We start from the raw sequence: 26,416 nt of genomic DNA, 5'->3' as shown, positions 1-26,416 counted from the left end.
GTTTTACTAATGGGCCTCTATCAAGGGCCCCTACCAGCCTCTGTCTTTTGCAGCAAGTTGCCTACAGTGCTGAGAGTTATCCTGGCCCACATGATGAAAGGTGAGAGGGGGGTCCCAGGCAGATATGATACCTGATTTGATATGGGGATGGTTTGGTAAAAAGCAGAGAAGTGTCAGGTGGGTCCATGGGTGGCAGATTGAGATCTAGGGTTAAAAGCTGATATGAGGCATTTCAGCCTGATGCTGGAAAGAAATTCCAGGGCAGAATTCAACACTGGCCAGTCAACTCAGGGTGAAGGGGTTGAGCTCAAGGATCTGTCTATAACAAGTGTCATTATTCTGGGCAGTTCTGACATCAGGATCCATTTTGAAATCTCAGAGGAAGAGAAGAAAGCAGTGAAAAATCGAGGGAAGCATGTCCTGAAAGCCCTGAAGAGCTTGGGCCTCAATGTCAAAAAGGTATGGGGCCATGGAGGCCTTTGTGTGGGTGGAAGCCAGGAGCATCTGGATGTTCTCTAGAAGTTTCCCTGAAGTAGATGCTTGGGACTTGCCTAACTCTCTACTGAACTCAGTTGAAGCCTTTTCTCTGATCCACTGTCTTTCCAGGGTGTGGACCCTGGTATTTTTCCTCCTGGTATCTTTATAGGGCCTCCTCTTTCCCAGAAGTAGGTCATTAACATTTCCCCCTCCTCCTTTCAATGGGAATTCCATTACCCTTTTTCCTCTTTTTTCCCCAGAGAGTGAATCTTCCTCCTCCTCCTCCCTCCTAGAGTGTAATTTCTTCTACATCTTACCCAAATGTGAAACCTACTACCATTCCTCTCCTCAGATGTAACATTTCCCTCTCTACCTTCCTTCTCAGGTATGAACCCTGCTAAGCTACTTTCACCTCTCTCTCTACTGTGCCTAGGTCCCTGTGGTTTCTGTGTTGGTCTCTGGTGGGGGCCTGAGGGCTGCCATAGCCTGCCAAGGTGTTCTTAGTGAGCTGAGCCATTTGGGGCTCCTGGACATGGTCACATACATTGCAGGGGTGTCTGGTTCCACCTGGTAAGAACCTGTCAGTGTGTGCTGTCTCTGGTGAGGGGGGTTGGAGAAGGAATCCACAGCTCCACTGGGAGGAAAGGGACCTGGGTTCACAGCCAGGCTCTCCAGACTCCACAAAATTCCACTCCACAAGTCCCTGCTGTCTCCTGATCACACTTGCTAAATACTGAGAGGGTTTCTGTGAGGACACAATGACAAGAACTTGGTGAAATTGTAAAGAGTTTGAGAGGAATAATTGGCTTTGTAGATGACAAAACAGAGTCATACTGTGAAGCACTTTGGAGACTAAGCAGCTGTGTAAATGGAGCATTGGGCTGATATCAGTGGGTTTTTAGAGTGAAGGGCCATCCAGGCCTTTGTGAACTTCTAAGCACTTGGAAACCATGATAGAAAGGAGGAAGGAAGCAAGCATTTCCTGAGCACCTATTGTGTACAGCCAGGCATTTTGCCAAGCAATTTTACAAATGCTATCTTCTTGGATCCTCACAGCAACCCTGGGAGGTAAGTACAATTATGCCCATTTTATAGCTGAGGAAACTGAGGCAGGTAGAGGCAAAGTCACTTGCTCAGAGTACCATGGTTATTCAGTGTCTGAGGTCATATTTGAACTGAGGTTTCTTGACTCCATGGCTGGTGTTATGTGCACTAGAGTGTCCCCTAGTGGCCTAATTGCTTTGTAACTGGCCAGATCTTTCACTAGTTACACATATAGATGTTTTTCTCATTCTTAGGTGCATGTCCTCCCTCTACAGCCAGAGTGATGGGTGGAAAGACCTGGAGAAGGCGGAAAATGAGCTCAGGAGGAGGCTGCAGGAGGACTCGTGGAATATCTCTATCGCCCTGGCTAGGCTCTGTGTGGCTGCAGAGAGAGATGACTATTCCCTCACTGACTTCTGGTCCTATTCTGTTGTTTACTACCTTACAAAGGAAGTAAGCTCTCCATCAGTATCCAGGGAATCTGGGAGCAGGGAGAAGTTTCATTTCAGGGTGAAGGTGTTTCTCATTCTATCCCCCTATCTGGGTGGCTGCCCTAGTCTGGGCCTCCTGCTTGTTGGTCAATCAATTAATTTATTGGCCACCTACTATATGCCAGATATTCTAAGTGCTAGAGAACTGTTGGGTGATATCATGTTAACTTATTGGTGGATGGGAAGGTCCCTTCTAGCCTGACCTTAGTCAGAAGAGGCCTAGATTTAGAGTCAGGAGAGCTGGGTTAAAATCTTTTCTTTTGGTGTTGATTCTCTGTGGGACTCTGGGAAAATATCTTCCTCTCTCTGTACCTTAGTTTCCTTATTTGAAAAATAAGGTTGGAATAGCAATGATGGTCGAGGGTCTTTCCTGCTGCAAACCTCTGAATTGGTTACCTCTTGGCACCTCCTAGCTCCATGGGGGCACAACTCTGTGAATCCTTTTCCATTTTTCCATTTTGAATCTCTTTCTTTTAACCCTATCAGCTTCTAGATACCTGTTTGTCCCATGTGAGACCTCAGTCTGAGATGGGGACTGTGCCATACCCCATATTTGCCACCATCGACGGTTACCTCAAGTCTGGTGAAAAGAAGACTCTGAGTGAGCATGACCCTGGTACCTCCCCTGGAGGAGGTTTAGGGTGGGGTGGCAAGCTATCTGTCCAGAAGATCTATTTTGGGCAGTGATGTGAGGCAGTGTATGTCCAAGGTCACAACCCTGGGAAGGTCTCCATAGCCCATGGAGCTGAGATCTTTTTGGGGAAAAGTTTGACAAATCTTCACAGAATTTCAAAGTGGAAAGGGATCTCAGTGACTATCCAGTCCAATCTGTACCAGAACAAGAATCCTCCATTTACCATTCCTACCCTGTGGGTACATTCCCATGATTAACATGGAAAGCCCTTCACCACCTGTCTCCCTTACTACTTTGCCAGTCTTCTCATACTTCTCTCCAAGTACTCTACAATCCAGCAAAACTTGTTCCTTGAACAAGATATTCCACCCTTCTACTCCTTTCTGATAGCTGTCGTTTGTGCTTGGAACACTTTCCTTTATCTTTACAGACTTGTTTCTCTGATTTCCTTCATTCAGCTCAATCCCCACTCTTTAATGGAGATCTTTCTCAGCCCTCCTTACCCCAACAAAGACAATACCTTTCCCTCTGAGATTACCTTCCATCTACTCTGTACTTATCTAATTATTTTCATATTGTTTTAACCAATGGGGCCATCATTAGGAGGACCTTTCTATGGTCTCCATGAAAGGTAACAAGAGCCTGAGTTAGGGTGGTCGCTTTGTCAGTGGAAAGAGGGGGACCTATACTAATGATATTGTGAAAATAGAAATGAAAAGAAATGAGGAACATTAGATATGTGAGGTGAATGATAATGAGGAATTGAGGATGGCAGTTAAGGCTGAATGACTGGAAGGATGATGGTGTATTGGACAGTAATACAAAGTATGTAAGATGGAAGGGTTTGGGGAAAGGGATAATAAGTTCTGTTTAAGTCCTGTTGAGTTAGCAATACCTACATAATGTCCAGTTTGAAATTTCTGTAAGTCAGTTGGTGATGCAGAACTCCAGCTCAGGAGAGAGATTATGGCTGAATGTAGTCTTGTAGTGGTCATAATTGGACCCATGGGAATTGATAAGATTAATGAGCAAGAGGTAAAAGAGAAGAGGGCTTAGGACAGAGCCTTGGGCACAACCCATGATGAACATGCCCATTTTTCCTGATGATCCAGCAAGTACTAGAGAGGAGTGGCTAAATAGGGAGCATGAGAGGAATCAGTATCACAAAAACCTGCAGAGGAGAGATTACCTAAGAGGTGATGGCAATCAACAGTGTCAAAGTTCAGCCTCCCCAACTTCTTTAACCAATTCTCAAATGACATGGACTCAAGTCTCTTTGCCATCTTGATTGCCCTTCTCTGTACTCTCTATAGATTATCACTTTAATTCCTAAACTAAGGGCCTCAGAACTAAACACCAACTTTCAGATGAGGTATGAACTGAGGCATGATACAGTGGGACTATCACTTTATTCCTGAATGTCCTGCTATATTACATGACACACTCATTGGGTTTGTTACCATCCAAAACACTCACATCTTTGTTAGACAAACTGCTATCCTACAAAGCATCATTCCTCCAGCTCATCAGCTTGAGAAGATGTCTTTTGAATCTCAAGTACAGGGTGTGGGGTCTCTATTGAATTTCACCTCACATGTAGCTCAATACTTTAATAGGTAGCCTGCTAAAAATTTCTGGGTTCCTGAGTTGGTTGTCTGTTGTGCTGACTGGCTATCCCCCCCAGATTTATCATATCTGCAAATCTGATGAGCAGTTCATCTGTGCCTTCATTCAAGTAATTGATAGAAATGTCAAAATACCACAGGGAGAAATACGGAACTGGGTGACTTCTCTGGGGACCTCATTTCAAGATAACATTGCACCATAAACTAACCTTTGAATCTGCTCATACACATAGTGCTAAATTCATCAACTATATTATTCCTTAGGGCACCTATTTCTGTCTTTTCCCCAAGAATACTTTGTGAAGTGATTTCATAAAGTCTAGGGAAATCTATTTACAACATTCCCATGATCTCCTGGTTTAATAACCCTGTTCAAAGGGATTGAGGTTAGTTTGGCATGACCCATTCTTGGTAAAGCTATCCCTCTTTGCCATCACTCCTTCCTTCTTTAGATCTATTAACCATAACTTTATTTTTATTGTTACCCTCCTCCTCCAACCATCTGTTTATTTATCCATCCTGACATTTTCCTCAGAACTCTGTGGCCTGTATGTAGTTCACAGCTTATTCTTTGCACTCCCCTTAAAAAACTGAGGTAACACTCCCCTTTCTCTAGTTCTGTGGTCCTTCTCTCATTCTCTGCAGTCCTTTAAGAGATCACTGATCTGATCATCAAATCCAGCAGTTCTTTCAGTGTTAAAAAATTTGGTTCAGCTGGGCCGGGGAACCAGAATTCATTAAGTGCAGAAAACTTTTCACTTTCTACCTCCTTACCTATGTTGCATATCAATACTTTGGTAGACGTTTTCATTTTCTCTTTCATAGTGCAAAAAATCTTTTTTCTTTGGGAGAGAAAATAGGAGGAAAATAAATGAGCATCTCTGCTTCCTTGCTCTTGTCAACTATCATTGTGCCATACACCCCTAGCCAGTAGCCCTGCCACTTCTTTGATTTTCCTTTTCCCCCAACATAGCTACCAGCTTCCTTTTTTTCATCTTTAGGTTCCCTTGCCAACCTCTGTTCATTCTGAGTTTTGACAGATGACACAATTCTTACAAGACTGTTCCATGACCTTGTATTCATCTTCTGTTGCACGTCTCTGCTTCTATCTACTGTAAATATATTTTACAAAACTAGGTACATTTGTGAGTTCCTTTTGCATCCATGGTGGTCTCTTCAGATGGTTTCTATTATTCCTCTTATCAAAACTATTTCCTTTTATCTTTAGAATTTCATCCCTGAGAATTCCCCTGGTCTCCTGTGCTGACTTCCCCTATAACATTTTAGTCTATATATTCTACCTATCTTTCCTTAGAACCTTTGGAAATCTGCTTTCCACAAATCAGGTGCACATGTGGGAGTATGTCTAGCTTGGCTCTCCTCTATCAGAAACTCTAGGAAAGAATGGTCACTTTTTTCAGCAAGGATCCCATCATTTCGATGTCAGCAGCTAGTTCTTCCTGGTAGTGAGAATCATCTCCAGCATAGAATTTCCCCTTGTAGGCTTCTTAATCTTTTGAAGGATGAAATGAACACTAATCTAAGTCAAGAGGTTATGAGCCCCTCTGCTTTTGGTAGAGGGGAATCTCCAGCAGTGATTTACATAATCAATGTTCTCCATCACCACAGTCCCTTACCTTTGTGACAGGTTGGTGATGTGTTCCTCTGTCTCCTCATCTATTTTTTCTTTCTGTTCAGGTGATAGGTAATATCCTGTGCCAACATTTCCTCTTTTTCTCTCTTCATTAAATTTTCTGTATCATACTGTTCTTTCTTCAGTTTTCTTGGGTTCTTTCAATGAACATATATTCTTAGTATATAATGTTGTTCCCCCCACTTTTAAAACAAATTAAAAAAATAAACATTATGTATAAACATTATATCCTTCTAGAACCATATTGCAGACAGGGATCTCATCTTGCCAAGTCTTAGCAACACCTGTGAGTTCAAATTTGCCTTCTTGCATAGCTATATGACTCTTGGCAAGTCACTTGATCTAATTTATTTATATCCAAATGCCCAAAGATAATTCACTCTTGACTTTTTTCTTGGATTTGTGCTTTCTTGGGACTTTTGGGTGTCTCAATCACTTTTCTTCATTATAGCTACACACTTGGGTACCTAGCTTGGAGCATTTATACACATATATATGTATGTATAGATAGATAGGTTTTTCATTCCCCCATCCTTTTCTGTTGAGAGCCTTTTTGATTTACAAGATACTGGAAAACACATCCTTTTAAGGATTTTTAGGTTTTGTTAAGTATATTTTATATATCTAGTAGCTGGTCATTCCTGTATTATTTTATGGTCCAGAAATCTAAATTTCATTCTCAGATATCAGTTTTGTCAGCTGTTCATTTCTCAGATCAGTTTTTCCTCATGGCATCTCTTTTCAATAGACAGGAGGGAGAAAAAATGTCCCATGTGACCCTGTGATCTTTAGTTTCCCTCCCCCCTCCAAGACTTTGCAATCTTTGGCTAAACTTTTAAAAATTTCATCTGGCAATAGTATTTGTATTTGTATTGCTGGAAGTTGGTAGTGATTATCCATTTTGACAAATCTTGGTAGGTTCTCTGTTATGCATCAGATACATGTTTTAAGAAGACAACTGACCTCTATTTTCATGAGCTCAACACACAGCTGATTGAGTATGTTTTAGTGGGGAGGTATTAAATGACTCTGCTCTTTGGCATTTCCTCTAATCATTACTATGTGATCTCACCTGATAGATATTGTGGACTTCCTTAATGTTTGTCAGAGAATATATAACTGCCTTCCCACCAAATGTATAGCTAGCTCCCTTCTCTTTTCAACTTTACTTTTGAAGTTTCAAATGTGTAATGGCAGCTCTTCCCTTTCTCATCTTTGTGACATTCTTCCACTCTCCAGCTTCCTTACACAGGTCACGTATGTTCCCATATTTCTTAAACTTTTGATTTTTACACTGAAGCCTCACTTCCATTTTTAAAAGAATAACTTAATTTCTCCTTATGATGTGAAGCATGGAGATGAATCTTTATCACTGCATCATATTTTGTTCTGTGTATACCATGGAACATTGATAAGATGAAGAGTACCCAGAGGAGAGCAGCTAGGTTGGTGAAGGGTCTCAAATTCATGACATGTAAGAATAGCTGAGAGACCTGGGAATGTTTAGCCTGGAGAAGTGAAGCCTTGGAGGTGCATGACAGCTGCCTTCAGATATGTGGATGGTTGCCCTGTGGAAGAGGGGTTAGATTTGTTTTGCTTCACCTCAGATAGCAATGGGTAGAATTTACAAAGAGGCTGATTTAGCCTTGAGGTCATGAAAACTTCCCCATCACTTTAACTGTTGAAAAGTAGAACTGCCTCCCTTCTGCTGTGACACCTTCCTTAGTGGTCTCTCTTGGTGGCCTCCCTGCTGAGGAGGCACCTTTCTTGCTGGTTTCCCTTGGTGGCACTCCTGTTGAGGTGGCATCTTCCTTGAGGATGTCCCTGCTAAGGTGGTGCCTTCCTTCTCCTTAGAGCTATTCCAGCAGATGCTCAGTGGCCACTAGGAAGCTATGTGAGGGAATTAGGGTTAGTGTGAGTGGATCTTGGATTATATGGCTGTTGAGAACTCTTCTAACTCTCACAGTTTGTCATGTTTCTCTCTCCTGGGAAGAAGAGTACTCTGCATTTTAAGTACAGAAAGCACTCATTTGATTGTGGCAGAAATATAAACATCACATACTCGTTTTAAGTCGTTACAAAAACTTCTCTGTTCTCCATGCTTTTTGAGATCCTCAGCCTCTTTTAAAATTTTTCTTTTTGGTGTTTCTAACTTGTCTCCTAAGTACTTATTAAGTGAACAATGGGACAGTCCTGACTTGACCAATCTGAGTTTTTTCTCGCTGTGTTTAGTGCTATCTTCTTTCCTGATTAGGTCCAACTAGTTGGTGCCAGGGAGTCACGAGGAAGAGACTCATTAGTAGCCTTCTGGGAAAATTAGATGATAAGGCACATGAAGTGAGAATGTATCTTAGTGTGAATGTAGCTGTATATAAAGCCTCAGGGTGGTGTGAGTCTATCCTTGTGGAAACCACAGACCATGGTGTGAATCTTACCCTACTGTGATGCCTACCCTCATGTAAATTCTGCTCACCAAAGACACAGTTTTGTTTTCTTCCCAGATGCCTGGTTTGAATTCACTCCTGATTGGGCTGGCTACTCCACACTTGGCTCTTCAACTCCTGGTGCTTATGTCTCTACCACTCATTGTGGGAGCGAGTTTGAAGGAGGGAAGCTCATCAAACAAAAACCTGAAAGGGATTTCTCCTACCTGCGAGGTAAGGACTGAATCTATCCTCCAACAACAGTCAGAGCCACAGGAGCCATGGGATTGTCCCTCGTTCAATGTTACCCTCCCACTGTTTGGCATCCAATTAGAGTCCTGGTTCCCAAAGGTTTTTCACCCTTGAAAAAGCCTCTTGAAACACCTCTGCGGAACTGTGTGAGATTACTTCCTGATGTGAACATCAGTATGAAACCTTGTTAACTCTTCATGTAATTTGGCATGCCACATGTGAGATACTCTTTACTTCAACATCCCTACTGGTGACTTGGGTATTTTTACTCTCTACTAATCTGAAGGGGCACAGACAGGGACAATGGACAGAGCAGTGAGAATCCAGCCTGTAATTCCTTTCTGTGATATTCTCCTCCTCTCTTCTTTACAGCGTTATGTGGCAGTGCTCTGGCTGACATGAATAGTATTCTTAAAAGCATCAAGGGTAGGTGAAAGAAGCAGCTTTTCATCAGAGTTCGTAGAAGGAGGGAAGGGGAACAAGGTGGGATTTGGGGACAGTATGGGCCTTTCTCTTAACCCCTAGTGAAGAAAAAATCTCCATTGTCCTTGCAGATTTCTTCTGGAAATTTACCCATGGTTCTAGCACCCAAGATAAAATGCCCATCACTGATCCTGAAGGTAAGGACCTTTGGATACTCTCATGCCTTGGGATGGTCTTGGTGTTGAGTATCAGGGATCAGTTTTTTTTTTTGAGGGAATAAGGGTTAAGTGACTTGCTCAGGGTCACACAGGTAGTAAATGTCTGAGGCCAGATTTTAACTCACGTGATCCTGAGTGCAGTGCTGGTGCTTGATCTTCTGTGACACCTAGCTGCCCCAAGGATCAATTTTAAATGAGTCATACTAAGTGATTATGAATACTCATCTTGCTTGGAACTTTCATGAACTGGATTATGTGGACTGAAGAGAGTGGCTCTTGAATGATCCCTGACAGCCCTATCCATGTATTCAGTGGGAGCCATGCTCCCTAACTATGTTCACTGTTTCATCTTTTTGAGAGTCAGCAGGTCAACTTGTGATTGATCTTAGGGAAACCCAGTTAAAAGCCTTAGGTTTACGGGGGACCAGAGAGAAAAAGGGACCACTGATTCTTAAACATGAAATAATTACTAAATAATAAGCAAAAGCAAAAGTAACCATAACATTTACTCAGTAGTCACAAAATACAGAAATAATGGAAAAGTTCCAGTTTACCCATGGACCTGGATCACACTCTCACTAATGCACACTGTGTCCCCAAGGGAGGGGAAACAGAGGACACTGTGTACTGACTTCAAGCAGTAAGTCAAGTAGAGAAACCCATGTGCCTGGGGCAACACATCACTCTGGAATTGTCTTCAGAATTTTTGATCTTTTCAGTATGCACCATGTGTCACTCAGTGAGCTAAATCATTTTTTTTTGACTAGTTGTTCTGTAGAGCCAAACAAATTGATGGTTCCTTTTTGGCTACTCAAGCAGTGTCATAACTGCCAGTGACAAGTCATCCACAAAGTGTTAGGCTCTTTTAACAAGATATAATATACTCTTTTGTGGAAATGCAGTTCCGTTGAGTCTGGAACCAGTGAAGCTAATGTGGTCTGTTCTCTATGATTGATGAAAAGTTGTCTCTTCTCAAGCTACAAAGGACAGTAAAGATTAACACAGGAACCCCTGAAAGGTTTCCCCTGTCATAAGTAGCCCTAGCTGACAATAAGCCTAACAACTCTTCCTATATCTCTAGGATTCTGATGTTCTCCAATCACCTTTCAGCACCTACCAAGCTCTTCTCCACTCTAACAGCTACTGACTTCTACTGCCAAACCCACTTGTCAGCCCTGCTCAGTCCCTATCAATTTCTATATCTTGTGTTATGTCTTGGTGCTTCTCTCTGTGCCTTCTCTTCTCAACCTCTGACTCCTCCTGTGCTCAGCTTCTCCTATATTATTTTCTGTATTTTCTGCTTTTCTCTATATAATTTATAATGCTTCAAATCAGAGTCTCCTCATAAATGGTGACAAATTTCTAGCTTATGATGTAAAACTAAAAAAATTCCACATTTCCAGCAAGAATGGCCCCCAGTAGTCTTCATATAATTGTTCCATGTATTATAAAAAGGTATTGGATTGATAATTTAATTAAATCAATAATTAGTCCATTATATTTTAATTATTAATTTTTATTAATTAACTAATTAGAGCTAATAATTGTTAATTAAATCCTTAAATTATTTATCTAATCACATGTAAATGGGCAGTTAGACCACAATGCCCTGAAGTCTTGTGTACCTCAATTGATCTGTCTTCCTTCAGACCCTGTTGACAAATTTATGTGAGAGGCAGTTTTCTCTCAACTCCACAGGACATCTGCATCTCTCCACAATCCTTTTCTGGGGTTGAATTTCTTTTCAGGGTCATTTTTCTCATTATCTTTCACATGACTACTTCTTCTGCTGTCTTAAGCAACCAGGAAGGTCACATAACAAAGGGATTGTACTTCATACATACAGCATTTAGAGTAGTTTCCTGTGAAAACATTGAACTTGGGCTTACTGTTGGGGCACTACCATACTGAGAGCTAAGGATTCACTAGAATTTATGAGTCTTGCCCAGTTGTCTCAAGACTTACAGTAAACATGCCATATAGGTGCCCATCTTCCCTGAAATGTTCATGAACTAGATTATGTGTACAGGATTCAATGGTTCTCAAATTATGCCTGACAGCATGACACCTTGTGCTCAGTGGTAGCCATACTCCTTCACTATGTTCCTTATTTCACTTCTTTGAAATTGAACACATCAATTTGTGAAATAGTTTTAGGACAACCTAGCCAACTGCCCTTGGTGTACAGACAAGAAATGCCAAGGCAAACATCATTTGCCATTACTAGATAGGCTAAACCCTTGCCTTTCCATTTGCATTGTCTGAAAACCATGCTGATCATGACCCCTGAGGTATGGTGTTCTAGACAACTCTCTAGGAATTTAAATTGCTGAGAAAATGACATTCTGCATTGGTTGAAGGAGTTTTCCTCTCCTGGGTGTCCTCTATATCAATAAAATTACACCGTTAGTCCTTATCCCTATATTTATTCTTTATATCATTATATATGTACTGTTGCTCTCCTCTGGGAGATTTAAGTTCCTTGACAGTAAGAATTTCTTTACAATATGTATTTATAACCCCAGTACCTAGCACATAGTAGGCTCTTAATTCATGCTTGCTAGCTTGTATGGTTGATTTCAAATACTTGATGACAGCCATCCTAACCATCCTTCCCTTCTGATGTATTTCTTACTATTTGAGGAAAGGAAAGAGAATTGGGTTGTGACACAGCATTTTCCTCAGCCATATTTATGATTTAAAAACAATAATAACAGTAAGAATTATTATTCCTGTATTCATAACACTTTAAGGTCTGCAAAGCACTCTCCCCAATAGAACTTGGGGAAATAGATCATGCAAATGTCATCCCCCTCATTTTAGAGATAAAGAAACTGAGACAAGTCAGAGAAGGAAGTAACTTGACTACTGTTGCACAAGTAGGAAATATCAGAGCAATAATTCAACTTCAGTTCATGGTGCTCCTTCCACTAAATTTACTGCTGTCCAGAAAGGGAGATTTAAGATAACTCTGAAGAAGAATTTGATTGTAGGATGATCAACATAGATGACCAAACAAATTCCTCCTCTTTAATGATTTTGGTGTTGGTACAGCTTCTGCAAATGATTTATAGGCTAGGGTTATTGATTCCTCCCAGGATCTTCAAGTTTGGACTCGTAGGCATCTACTTGTGAACAGATAAATTTCTCGAGGCCTCCTACCTGAAGAGAGGGTTATCCGCCTCTCAGCTACCTCTGCTCAGTCCTTGGGACCTGGGGGAGTCAGAAAGAAGGGATATTATTTATATTATGACTTTTCTTATCAGGAATTACTTTGAAAACCACTCTGGAAGAACTATTCAACTTGGTTTACATCTTCCTGACAGATGGAGATTGTCTGCCCATCTTGAAAAATCTACAGTGTATAATGACAGGTAGGAAGGGATGATGGTAGTTCCTGTAAGTTGTTCAGTACCTTGGAGAGAGCCCTTCCCTTGAGCAGAATCTCATAGGATGTCAAAACTAGAATGATCTTTAGACTAATTTTGCAGAAAAGGCATATGTGGGATTTATTTTAGATTCCACAAGGAGTTAGGGGAAGAGCTGGAAGGTGAACCTGAGTCTGCCTATTTCAAATCTAGGCTTCTTGCTACTGTACAATGAGGGCTTAATACCTTGTGTGTGTGTGTGTGTGTGTGTGTGTGTGTGTGCGCGCACGCGCATCTGCCCTTTACTTAGGTCTGTAATTTTTTATTAACTCTATGCTCAGGAAGCCCTTGATCTGATGAATAAGACAAGACATCAACTTTTTTTAGTTTAAAAGAAGAGACCATTTTCATCTCTGAGATCCTCCGTTGTGAGGTTTAGAGAATCCTGTAGTCTGAGGGAAGAGACATACCAGTGCCACTGAGAGAATCCTGGCCTGATAATGTAGACCTTACTTCAGAGAGTTCCAAATTTAAGGGAAGTGATTTGGTACCTGGCTGAGACAGAAAACTCAGCTCTGACTGCATCCCAGTGTAATGCTCTGGAGTGACACCTAGTCACTCTGTCTTACAACAGAGAGATGTGGTAGGGGAAGAGGGGAGTATGGGGAGGGGAAGAATTTCAGCAGGACTAAGGAGAGATGAGAGAGTGGCAATATAGGCACAGAAGCAGAAATAGGGAATAATTTTTCAGTTTTGTTCTCAAAACTCTTGAGGACTACCCAAAGAGTCTCATGTGCTATGTCTTCCAAAAACTTCTGACAAAAATTTCCTGGGTGGAGATCCTCTGTATGGGGCCTAGAATGAGCAGGCTAAGGTGTGGACATATCCAGTCAGGGCATATCACGATGCTTTTACACTTTGCTTTCCACACTTCTTGTCCTACCTTCCTCTATACTAGCTGAATTTCTGGGTAAAGAGTTATGACAGAGCCACTCAGTCAGCATATATAGAACCCTCAGAGGGGGTAGAGACTGATACTTCTTCCTTCTGGCCACAGGGAACAAACATTTTCCTGAGGCTGCAACTTTGACTAACCAGATGATTGAGTGCTTGCACCAGCCCTCTCGAGATCAACAGAGACAGCTCATTAAGGATTTACTGGAAAAGACCTTGAAGCAAGATTTGGTGGAAGAGAGTGAGTGAAATTTGAAAATTTCTCTGCAGCTGCAGTTGTACCATCTCAGGGGGATGTCTGGACTCTGTCTAATGTTAGATGGCCACCTGGAGGCAGGTGAGGACAATAGGGAGTGGGATGTAATCACTCAAAATTCAACAAAGTATGATTGCTCAAGGAGCATCTGAGAATGCTCTTCCAAATCCCTTTCCATCATGGTAATGAAACTGAGGCTCTGAGAGGGGCAAGGGGTGGCCCAAGATCCAGTTCTTAGACTAAAATGTCCCAAGATCATAGGATTTAGAGTTGTAAGGAATCTTAGAGTTGAACTACTCCAACGCCCTTCTTTTATGGAGAGAGATACTGAGGTCCAATGAATACAAATAACATTGTCAAGGTCACATAGCTAGTAAGCATCAGATCCAGGTCTCCAACTCAGGTCTCAGGGCTCCACTTTCTTTGATTTTCTGCACAACTTATCTGACTTTTTGGTTGTTGCTTTTCCCAACACTGAACTTCTTCATAGACATCTTTGATTCTCATTCTGATTTCTCTTCCTCTAGGCAGTGCCCCATCTTTCCTAAAATTTTCCCGGAAGACCATCGACTGTCTCTTATCATGGACATGGGGAACAACAAATAACTTTCTTTATAAGAATGGTAAATACTTCTTAGATCCCAGTATTTGAGTAGGCAAGGACTTGAGGGGTCACTGTTATCCAATGTAGATTTAACATCTCTGGCAAGTAGTTGTACCCTTTCTGCTTGAAGACCTTCAGTGATAGGGATAACATTCCAAGATGGCCCATTCTATGTTGGGACAGCTATCTTTGTTATGTGTGTCACATTAATATGCATTTATTAGGAATTTGTTATATGGAAAGCACTGTGCTAAACACTGGAGATACAACAAAAGGTAAAAAAAAAAAAACCTCCTGTCTTTACCTTCCAGGAGTTTGTAGTTTAATAGTGAAGACATGCAAACAATTATATACAAAGAAGAGAGAGACAGGAAAAATTGGGGGAAGTCAAGAGAGAGAAGTCACTAATATTAAGGGGGACCAGGAAAAGCTTCTCTCAGAAAGTGAAACAGCTGAGACTTGAAGGAAACAGAAGGCATCAGGTAGAGGTGGGGAGGAAGAGTGTTACAGGCATGGGAGACAATCAATAAAAATTCCCAGAGTCAAGAGATGGAGTGACATGTTGGGAAGTTTTTCCTCATATCTGGATGAAGTTTGCTGTCATACTGTTTTCTCCTTCTTCAGTGTTCCTAGTTCCGATTCCAGGGGCCAGAGAGAACAATTAAATCAGTCTTTCCCATACCCACCCTTCACATATTTGAAGACAGACTATCTCCCTCTACCCACCTCTCCCTTTCTCACCCCACCAATGGTTATCCATGAAGCCCTTTCAGGATGGGGGATCAGAAAAGAAGTCAGAAAGTATAGAAAGAAAGCAGGGGGGAAGTGTGAAGGGGATTTTGAGGGGGCATCCATAGAATGATTTCCTATCAGTGAATGGAAGAGAATGGTTGATGTTTCTGGTTGATGGTGGCTGAGGCCACAACTAGCCCTAAGGTTGAGTAGACTCACCTCTCTGAGGTTTTATTGCTTTCTTAGGCTATATAGATCATGTGATCTTGATTCAGAAATAGGTTGGGCCAGTTCCAGCTACGAGATCCTGTGATTCTGTAGGAGTCTTTGGTCTTTTTTCTCCCCAGGCAACACTGAGGACTCACTCCCTACAGACAAGAAAAATATGTATTTGATGGATGCTGCCTTGGCTATCAACTCTGCCTATCCTCTGGTCCTGCCTCCAGTGCGAAACACTGAGATTATCCTCTCCTTTGACTTCAGTGCAGGGGATCCATTTGAGGTGATGGGAAGGGCATTTTCTTCCCAAAGACTCTAGTTAGGAGCAATCAAACAATCTTGCTTGGTATATGAGACCTGAGTCGCAATCCCCAGCTCATGGTATGGTCTTCATCTAGTCCTTTTCTCTCTCTGATTAGCCTCACTTTCCCTCTCCAGAAAGTATAATTTTGGGAGGCTACTTGAAAGTCTCTAGAGACCCCTCAGGCTCTGGAGTGCACTGGTGGTAGCTACAATAGGTCTGTGTCCTCTCTTTTCAGACAATCAAGGCCACAGAAAAGTACTGCAAAGCCAACAATATCCCCTTCCCTCCTGTGAATGATGCTAAGATTGATCAAGAAGCCAAGACTCCCTCTGATTTCTACATCTTTGAAGGGGAGAAGGCACCTGTGGTCATGCACTTCCCACTTTTCAATAAAGTGAATTGTGGAAGTGAAGGTATGGGTTTGTGCTCTAGAGTCACTGAGGTGCCTTGCTCTGGGTTTGTGTAGGTGAGGCAAAGAGCATTGTGGTACCACTTTCAAAGGGTTTCCTGTTACCTGGAATGGTCACCATTGGGTTGCAAGCATGAGCTTTGGTGAAGGTTGCTTACCCAGGGAAAGAGAGATGTTACCAGTTTCCAGGTAGCCCTAAGGTGTGATCCCTATTTCTTTGTACTCCCCTCTACTTTAGTTCTGCCTGAAATGGGACAATGTAGCACTCAGGTATTTATCTTCTTCCAAACATGTGTTTGGAAACCAGGCATGTTCCCAGTGTTAGCATGGGGAAGCTTGCTTTGGCTTTTGGACTATACCTATCCCACAACAGCCTAGCCCTAACTGCTGAACAGAACACTGGAATCTCTAGAACTATACATGAAGTTTGGCTTTCTGAGACCTTTCAAAAGCTATTGTCAGTCATGGGCCAACCCTGTTGTCCTTGGTGTCTTAGCAATTCTGAGCCTAGTTGCTTCTAACATGGAGGGTGGACGATGAGGAGAAATGCTTTTTGTGCTTAGAGAAACAAAGGTAGAGGTAACACAAAGAGAATCAAGCCACAGGGTGGTAATGGGATATTGCCAACCAAAACTTGAGCACAGTAAAGAGTTGTGGTGGGGCCCCATAGCCACATTTTGAATTGTCAGGGGCAAGTATGTTTTAGAAACATTTATGACTCTTACATCTCTTTCCTGATTTAGCCAGGTTCTCCAACCTTTTCTGCCATTGCCATCTAGGTTTGCACCAGTGCCCATCTTAGAGATATTGGCCATCCTCTTTAAGGACCAGAAGAATTTAGTGTGAGATGCGGTAAAGGACACCCTGAGGATGCTAGTGCTTCTGTCCTATTAGGTCCATGTCTAAGAAGCAGCCCAGGTGTGCCTGGCCTAGTTTTGTTAAGTCCTATTTGATCTTGGATAAGCTTGAGAAGAACTAATTCATATGCTGTACTTTCACACTATCCAAAGGATATAAGTGAAATCAAGTCAAATATCTTTTATTAAGTGGGTACAATAATGAGGCTTGTGGTCAACTAGATTGGGTCTGCTCATTTCAGGGAGGGAAGAAAATGAGGACTAAGTCAGGAAGGTCCTGTTCCAGTCTTGTTCACGCTGGTTTCCCAGGTTTGCCCATGGATCCCATTTAGCTATGCAGGTTGGAGTTTATATTCTGACATGTCCCTCAGCACCCTCAGTGGCAGCCTGTATGTCTTTTCCCCTTGCTTGGTGGCTTGTTGATTTCTCAGAAATAACTGGCAGCATCAGTTCAATTTTCTAATTTAGTGAACCTGCTAAAGTTTCAGTGCCTAATCCAGTATCTAACAGTGTCACCAGCTAAAGGTCAGACTAACTGTAGTCCCAATGGACTGTTCCCTCCACAGTGAGTTCTACTTCTTTTAATCCTTGTAAGACATTTCATATCTATCTGTCTAAATGTTCTGAAGTTGGTAACTAATTACAATCTTTGTCAATACCACATGATTTTGCAGTATTAACACAAGGAGTTAGAATCTGAACTTTCTCCCCATTATATTCAGTAAACTCTTGCTATGTCTTTACAAAACTTTTAGTTGTTTTTCTCTTATTTACTGCCAAGCCCAACCCCATTCTCTCTCTTAAATGCCATGCCACAGACTTTCATCACACTAAACCAAACACCAATGGGACAAATTTATAACAACAAAATTTCAAGCTTCCAAACATCCCATTTTTCATAGTTCAAAGATTTAGAACTGAGAGGGACCTCAGTTCCCATGTAGTTCTTATCTTATAGATGGGGAAACTGAGACCCTGAGAATTTAAATGACTTTCTTAAGGACAACCAGATTGAAAGTAGGAGGGGCCAGGTCTGGACCTAGGTCCAGCACCTTTTCCCACTATGGATTGCATGAATTTGTTAATTTTTAATCAGAATTCTGACATGTTTTCCAATTACCCAAGATGTCTTGTCCACTAGGGCAATTCCAATAGCCTTCTCCAAATTCACACCAAGGAATTGACACCTATAATATTAAAGTTGAGAATTATGGGAAGCCTCTCCACTTCTCTGGTGGTGGTCTTGTTTCAGAGGCATCATCTCTTGACTTTGTTACTGTTCCATGGATTCAGTCAACAGGAAGCTGACTCAGGCTTATTAATGTAGCTGCTGATATAAAAATTACAGAAGTGGTGCTTTAATAACAATAGTCAGCAGTTATATAGTGTTTCAAAGTTTGCGAAGCACTAGTATATACATACATATATATACATATATATAAATTTTATTCAGTTTTCACAACAATACTGTGAAGTAGCAGTTCTTATTATTCCAATTTTGCTTCCAATGGAAGCAAATTTAGGTCAAGTATCTTGCCCAGGATCACACAGCTAGTAAGTGCCAGAGTCAGGATTTGAATTCAGGTCTTCCTGACTCCATGTAACACACTCTATCCACCATGCCACCTAGTAAGTTATCAAGCATTTATTAAGCATTCACTATATGCCAGGAATTGTGCTAAGTAGTTGAGATACTGAGAAAGGAAAAAAAACCAGTTCCTGCTTTCAAGGATCTCACAGTCTAGTGAGGGAGACAACAAGTAAACAGCTATATACAAACAAGATATTGTCAAGATCAATTGGAGTTAATCAATAGAGGGAAGCCACGAGAATTAAGGGGAATTAGGAAAAGCTTCCTGTAGATGTGATTTTAGCTGGGACTTGAGGCAAGCCAGAGAGACCAGAAGGCAGCGATGACGAAGGAGAAAATTCCAGGAATGGGATCATAGCCAGTGAAAATGCATGGAATAGGCAGATAGCGTGTCTTGTGGGAGGAATAGCAAAGAAGCCAGGTGAAGAGTGTGTGTGTGTGTGTGTGTGTGTGTGTGTGTGTGTGTGTGTGTGTAAGAAGACTGGAAAGGTGGGATGGTGAGGTTATGAATGGCTTTCAATTCAAGATAGAGGATTTTATGTCCAATTATATAGACACTAGGAAGCCACTGGAATTTATTCAGTGGGGTGGGATGGTGTGACAAGGTCAGAGTGTTGCTTTAGGAAAATAACTTTGGTGGCTGAATGGAGGATGAATTAACTTGGGGAGGGACTTGAGGGAGGTAGAATCACCTATGGACTATTGCTGTAGTCCTGGTGTGATTTGATGTGGGGCTGCACCTGAGTGGTGGTAGTGTTAGAGGACAGAAGGGCACATACTTGAGAGATGTTATAAACATAAAATTGATAGGCTTTGTCTACTGATTGGATATAGAGGATAAGAGAAGGGAAAGACTCAAGGCTGACTCCTAGGCTGTAATTGGAAGGATTGTGGTTACAAAGGAAAGTGACTGGAAAGTGAGTAAGAAGCAAGAGTTTAGGGGAAAGGATAAGTTCACTTTCGGACATCTTGAGTTCAATATGTCCAATAGACAGTTGGGTATAGAAGACTGGAGGTCAGGAGAGAGGTTAGGGCTGAATGAGTAGGTATGAGAATCATCAATATAGAGAAATGACAAAGTCATGGGAAATTAGCAAGTAAAATAGTACAGAAAGAGAAAACAAGAGAGTGAAAGACAGAACTCTCCAGGGCACTGACAATTAGCAGTCATGACCTGTCTGAAGATCCAGCAAAGGATACTGAGGATGAGCAGTCAGATGAGTAGGAGGAGAACTAGGAGAGGTTAGTATCACAAAACCTGAAGAGAAGAGAATATCAGGAGAAGAGGATGATTGATGGTACCAAAGGCTATGGAGAGATCAAGGACTATAATTGAGAAAAGGACATTAGATTAAGAAATTAATAGATTACTATTAACTTTGGATAGATCTAAGCAATAAAAGGGGGGGAAGGAGGAAGGGAGGGAGGGAGAGGGAGAGAGAGAGAATATATCAATGAATAAATGAGTGAAAGAGAGGGAGGGAGGCCTGGAAAAGTTGTAGTGGTTCCTAAAATATACCTAGTTCCATGTCAGAAGTGAAGCAGGATGAAGAGGTGTTTGGATTTCAGGTCCTTTGGGGAATGGTTGAAAGAGTTAAGTGTTTGTAATAAGATTTTGGGAGGTATCATTACTGTCATCAAGTGTGTGAATGGTTGGAAATATTTTTTTTAGTTTTATTTACTTTTAGGTTTTGACATTCATTTCCACAAAATTTTGAGTTCCAATTTTTCTCCCCATCTCTCCCCTCCCCCCACCCTGTAACACCTTGTATTCTGATTACCCCTTCCCTCAATGTGCCTTCCCTTCTATCATACCACACCCTTCCTTTATCCCCATCTTCTCTCTTTTCTTGAAGGGCTAGATAGATTTCTGTACCCTATTACCTGCATTTCTTATTTCCCAATTATATGCAATAGCAATTCTCAACATTCGTTTCTAATACTTTGAATTCCAACTTCTCTGCCTTCCTCCTTCCCCACCCATCCCCACTGAGAAGGCAAACAATTCAATGGAGGCCATATATGTGTTGTTTTGCAAAAGACTTTCATAATAATCATGTTGTGTAAGACTAACTATATTGCCCTCTATCCTACCCTGTCCCTCCCTTTTTTCTATTCTCTCATTTGACCTTGTCTCTTCCCAAAAGTGTTTACTTCTAATTACTCCCTTCTCCCATTTTCCCTCCCTCCTATCATTCCCCTCACCCCACTTGTCCTCTTCTCCCCTACTTTCCTGTAGTGTAAGATAGATTTTCATACCAAATTTAGTGAGCATGTTATTCCCTCCTTAAGCCATATGTGAAGGGAGTAAGTTTCACTTTCCCCCTCTCATCTCCTTTCTTTTCTCCTCCATTGAAAGAGATTTTTCTTATCTCTTTTATGAGTGATAGTCTGCCTTATTCTATTTCTCCCTTTCTTTTCCCAATATTTTCCTCTCTCACCCCTTAATTCTATTTTATTTTTTATGCATATCATCTCTTCTGATTCAACTCAACCTGTACTCACTCTCTCTCTCTCTCTTTCTGTGTGTGTGTGTGTGTGTGTGTGTGTGTATAATCCCTCCACCTACCCAAATACTGAGAAAAGTCTTAAGAGTTACAAATATTATCTTTCCATGTAGGAATGTAAACAGTTCAGCTTTAGAAATTCTTTTATGATTTCTCTTTCCTGTTTACCTTTTCATGCTTCTCTTGATTCTTGTGTTTGAAAATCAGATTTTTCTATTCAGTTCTCGTCTTTTCATCATGAATGCTTGGAAGTCCTCTATATCACTGAATGACCATTTTTTCCCCTTGAATTATTATACTCAGCTTTGCTGGGTAGGTGATTCTTGGTTTTAGTCCTAGTTCCTTTGACTTCTGGAATATCCTATTTCAAGCCCTTTGATCCCTTAATGTAGAAGCTGCCAGATCCTGTATTATCCTGATTGTATTTCCACAGTAGGGCTGAGGTTCAGATCAGCTGCTCAATTCCCCAAGGGGCTTTAGGCAGGAGTGGGGCCACCACTGAGGGCTGAGCTTCAGATCCCCTGCTCAATTCGCCCAGAGGCTTTAAGCTGAGCTGCCTGGACAATGGACCCAGGCTTCTGCTACTTCCCCCTTTGCTACTGCCTGGGGCCAGTGCCTGGGGGGACCCTGCTCCCCTCTTGCCCAGCTGGGAAAGCCCTCCCACACTGACCTTTGAAACTTTCTTTGTTTCTTGTGAGTTGAGGGATCTGGGACCCTTCCTGCTGGGGACAGAATCCCGGAGGCCTATTCGGTCCTGTTCCTCCCCATGCTGCACAGCCAGGGTTGGGCTCCACTCTGCTCAGCATCCCGTGGGATAGACCTTTCCTGTCGGCCTTCCAGGTTACCTTTGGCTGGAAATCTCTTTCACTCTGTCATTCTGTGACTTCTGCTGCTCTAGAATTTGTTGAGAGTCATTTTTTACAGGTATCTTGTGGACTATGGGGGAAGCACTTGAGTGTATATGTCTTTCTACTCCACCATCTTGGCTTCCAAGGGTTGGAAATATTAAGACATTCTTTTTCTTGTGTGACTGAAGGCCTTTGATTTGAGGTTGGATGATCACTTGTTAAAGATGTCAGAGGATAGAATTCTGTACAAGTATGTGAAAGGAGAGTCCCTCTGAGGAACTTTCCTGCTCGGAGATTCTGTGGTTGCTTGTTCTCAGAGTTGCTTTGATGACAAGACTCCAGAAGTAACTCTCTTCTAATGAGGAGGGCACAGTCCAGAAAGGACTGCTTGTTAATATCATGGTTTCTCTCTCTCAGAGGTCATTGAGAAGAGATGCAAGACCTATGAGACATTCCGCCTCACAAACTATTCTGATGAAGAGGTGTACCAACTCCTAAAAGATTCAAAAGCAAATGTCAGAAACAACAAGGGTCGTATCTTCATGAAGATCTGTGAACTGGCAAAGGGAACCTCATAGGAAGTAACCTCAGGAGCTTCTGCCCTCACAGAGTACACACATACCAAGACTGGCTTCTGTCACCTGGGAGAAGTTGCCATTCCTTTTGCCCTTTGGGAGAGGTAACCTTTCACCTGCACATTTAAGTGCTTCAAGTGATTGACTTTTGTTTTAGGACCCCAACATTTTGATTTGTATCCTCATGCTTCATGCAACTTATCCACATTCTATTTACCCTTTCCTGGGCCAAATGAAATATTACCTTGGTTCCCAGGAATCTCTTGTTCCATCTTCTTTAGATGGTGCTATTTATAGAAGCTTGGAGTTGGCAGGAGGAGTGCTTATCCTAGGGCCAGCTCATATGAGTTTGTGTCCTGGCTCAGACACTGGAAATAGGACCCTAGGTCACTCAGGCAGTTTCTCTGAGCTTCTTTATTTCATCTACAGAATGCAATGTCTAGGTCACATACTTAAGTGAGGTTGGGAATATCACATAATCAAGAGATACTTATTAAATGTTTACTATATGCTAGATACTGATATAGTATTAGGCATAACACAAACTACTTTGTCAGGAGGTGGAATAATATAATAGAGGATAAGCAAAGATGTAGATAAAGGGTTATGGGAAATTTTATGTGGAAATGCCACTCTTGTCTGGAGGATGGCAGACAAGGCTTCAGGTAGAACATTGTCACTTAAGATGGACCTTCAAGGAATGGAGGGCTTTCAAGAGATTATACTGGGGGGAGTTCATTCCAGGAAGGTAGATGTTATGAAGAAGAGGGAGGGAAGGAGGAGAACCAAGGAAGGGGAGTTGATAAGAGGAGATAAGGCTGTGAGACAAATGAAAAGCCTGAGAGACAGAATTTCTGAGTAATTAATCAATGTACTAATTAGCCTGTCTATTAATAAATTGATGGTTAGTAGTTTTTATGTGGTGATGGGACCTGGATTCCCTCTGAATTTTCCTATACATTTCAGTAGGCTAGATCACTGGTATCTCTGCTCAAATCATCTGGTGCACTTAATTAGCTTATCAACCACAGACTGCTTACCTCTCCTTAATCCCATCCAGGTCATTTCACTGTCCTTTTTTGTATGTAAGTACCAGTCTCCTCTTCCCCCCACCCCCCATTAAGTTTCAGATTTTCTGGGAATCTAGCCTGCTCCTATAGACCTTACAATAAACCTTGTCACCTTGACTGAAAGAAGGCTTGAATGCTTGAATTCTTTCCAGAGGGCCTCCCCTGTACCCTTACATTTTGTGTTTTCCAGGTTTCCAGAAAACCAAACTGCATCAGTTTCTCTTGGTAATCAGACAACTAGTGGGGATACTGAATGATTTACTACATTTTAAGAAAAGGTGGTACCTTGACAGGTGAAAAATCAAGCTGAATTTATGAACAATTAATGAGGGCGTAGACTTTCAAATGAGGAGGTGGACTGAAAGCCCTCAGTCCCTACTGCTGAGAATTTGACTTGATCATGAGATTCAGCCACATCCATTAATATGTTCAAAAGAATCCATCCCTAAATTCCAATACCCTAAATTCCAGTGTGTGTGTGGATAGTCTGCAGGGTCATTGGCTTGATGCTGTAGGGCTGGAATTCACCTAGATTAGGTTCTGCTTATACTCTAAAGAAAAGTGAGGTCTTCGAGTTTGGTGGGTCCCATCTAAAAATGAGGAGTATGTTCTCTGAGGATTTGGGCAATCTTATCTATCAGCAATAGCATTCAAGTACATTGACTGACCTACAGAGGCTGGTTCTTGAATGAGGAAATAAAGAAAAAAACCTTAATTTGAATTTAATAATTGGTTATTAAGATAATAGAAAATAGTTTCTCTCAGCTGGACATAAAAAAACCCCAAATCCCCAAAATTCCATGACCAGATGGATTTATAAGTGAATTCTATCAAACGATCACTAATTAATTCCAATATATTATAACTCTTTGTGAAAATAGAGAAAAAAGAGCTCTTTCCAAACCCTTTCTATGAGACAAACAGGGTCTTGATACTTAAACTAGGGAGAAAATGGAGAAAGGAAAGTATAGATCACAATCTCTAAAGGACATGATGCAAAATTATTGAGTATGATTTAGCAAAGAGGATAATAATTACATGTTCTTAAAATTTTTCTATTAATTTTTAGCTTTCAACAGTTACTTCCACAAGATTTTGAGTCCCATATTTTCTTCCCGTCAATCCATTCCCCCCACCCCAAGGCAGTGTGCATTCTGATTACCCTTTTCCAAAATCTGCCCTCCCTTCTATCACCCCCATTTTCTTATCCCTTCCCCTTCTACATTCCTGTAGGAGAAGATAGATTTCTATACCCCATTGCCTGCATCTCTTATTTTCCTGTTGCTTGTAAAAAGAATTTTTAACATTAGCTTTTAAAATTTTGAGTTTCACATCCTCTCTCTTTCTGCCTCCCCACCCAACCTCATTTAGAAGGCAAGTAATTCCATATAGGTTATACATGTGTCATCACACAAAACACTTCCATAACAGTTATGTAGTGAAAGACTAACTGTATTTCCCCCCATCCTATCCTGCCCCCTGCCTCCCACATATTCTATTCTCCTTTGACCCTGTTTCTCCTTAAATGTGTTTGCTTCTGATTACTTCCTCCTACCATTTGCCCTCCCTTCTATCATCCCCCCCACTCTTATCCCCTTCCCCCTACTTTCCATAACTACATATCTTTTTAAATTAAATTAATTTATTTTCATCTTTCAACAGTCACTTCTACAAGATTTTGAGTTCCAAATTTTCTTCCCATAAATCTACTCCTCCCACCCCAAGGTGGTGTGCATTCTGATTACCCATTCATTCTATTTTCTCCTTTGACCTATCCCTCCACAAAAGTGTTTACTTCTGATTACCCCTTCCCCCAATCTGCTGTCCCTTTCATTATCCCCCATCTCTTATCCCCTTCCCCCTGCTTTCTTGTAGGGTAAGATAGACTTCCATACCCAATTGAGTGTGTATGTTATTCCCTCCTGAAGTCAAATCTGATGAAAATAAGGCTCATTTATTCCCTCTCACCTTTCCCCTCTTCCCCTCCGTTTTAAAAGCTTTCTTGTCTCTTTTATGTGAGATAATTTACTACATTCTACCTCTCCCTTTCTCTTTCTCCCAGTACATTCCTCTCAACACTTAATTTTATTTTTTAGATATCAACCCTTCATAATCAGCTCACCCTGTGGCCTCTGATACAAACACACACATATACACATATATAAATATATATGTGCATATATGTACCCCCCCCAACATATTCCATTCAACTACCATAATACTGATAAAGGTCCAATGAGTTACAAATATCTTTCCATGTAGGAATGTAAACAGTTCAACTTTAATAAGTCCCTTATGGTTTCTCTTTCCTATTTACCTTTTCATTTTTCTCTTGATTCTTATATTTAAAAGTCAAATTTTCTTTTCAGCCCTGGTCTTTTCAACAAGAATGCTTGGAAGTCCTCTATTTCATTGAAATTCCATCCCCCCCCAACCCCCACAATATTATATTCAGTTTTGCTGGGTAAGCGATTCTTGGTTTTAATCCTACCTCCTTTGACCTCTGTAATATCATATTCTAAGCCCTCCAATCCCATAGTAAATAAGGTTCTAAATCTTCTGTTATCCTAATCATATTTCCACAATACATGAATTATCTTTTTCTGACTGCTTGTAATATTTTCCCTTGACCTGGAAACTCTGGAATTTGGCTATAATATTCCTAGGAATTTTCCTTTTGGGATCTCCTTCAGGAGGTGATTAGTGGATTCTTTCCATTTTTATTTTACTCCCTGGTTTTAGAATATCATGGCAGTTTTCCTTGATAATTTCTTGAAAGATGATGTCTAAGCTCTTTTTTTGATCATGGCTTTCAGGGAGTCCAATAATTTATAAATTATCTCTTCTAGATCTATTTTCCAGGTCAGTGGTTTTTCCAATG

General features: G+C 41.3%; 1 protein-coding gene and 1 long non-coding RNA gene across 8 annotated transcripts in view; one reads left to right on the top strand and one right to left on the bottom strand.

Moving 5' to 3' along the window:
- LOC140503351 (cytosolic phospholipase A2 gamma-like) overlaps positions 1–26,416 on the top strand; it is a 42,461-nt gene that overhangs the window by 12,405 nt on the left and 3,640 nt on the right. For 3 of the 6 annotated variants that reach the window (XM_072607246.1, XM_072607247.1, XM_072607245.1), the window contains 14 exons: positions 54–100; positions 348–459; positions 911–1,047; positions 1,776–1,974; positions 2,499–2,613; positions 8,427–8,582; positions 8,973–9,026; positions 9,155–9,220; positions 12,508–12,615; positions 13,667–13,804; positions 14,347–14,442; positions 15,503–15,657; positions 15,914–16,091; positions 22,308–23,658. In XM_072607246.1, the coding sequence (XP_072463347.1) occupies positions 54–100; positions 348–459; positions 911–1,047; positions 1,776–1,974; positions 2,499–2,613; positions 8,427–8,582; positions 8,973–9,026; positions 9,155–9,220; positions 12,508–12,615; positions 13,667–13,804; positions 14,347–14,442; positions 15,503–15,657; positions 15,914–16,091; positions 22,308–22,468 (1,722 nt within the window). In that variant the 3' untranslated portion in view covers positions 22,469–23,658. Of the gene's footprint in view, positions 1–53; positions 101–347; positions 460–910; positions 1,048–1,775; positions 1,975–2,498; positions 2,614–8,426; positions 8,583–8,972; positions 9,027–9,154; positions 9,221–12,507; positions 12,616–13,666; positions 13,805–14,346; positions 14,443–15,502; positions 15,658–15,913; positions 16,092–22,307; positions 23,659–26,416 lie in introns of those variants that run through there. The other 3 variants (XR_011966778.1, XM_072607248.1, XM_072607250.1) reach the window with 2 other exon arrangements.
- Positions 9,188–22,314, bottom strand: LOC140503355 (uncharacterized). 2 transcript variants are annotated; one of them, XR_011966781.1, is made up of 4 exons: positions 21,713–22,314; positions 18,065–18,274; positions 15,375–15,523; positions 9,188–12,454 (listed from the first exon to the last, which is right to left on the bottom strand). It is a non-coding gene; the product is annotated as an uncharacterized lncRNA (long non-coding RNA). The 2 variants fall into 2 exon arrangements; XR_011966780.1 differs by having other exon boundaries at positions 9,188–15,523.

This window comes from Notamacropus eugenii, chromosome 5 (assembly GCF_028372415.1).
Source record: "Notamacropus eugenii isolate mMacEug1 chromosome 5, mMacEug1.pri_v2, whole genome shotgun sequence".
NCBI lineage: Eukaryota > Metazoa > Chordata > Mammalia > Diprotodontia > Macropodidae > Notamacropus > Notamacropus eugenii.
This window is presented reverse-complemented; position numbering and strand designations above follow the sequence as displayed.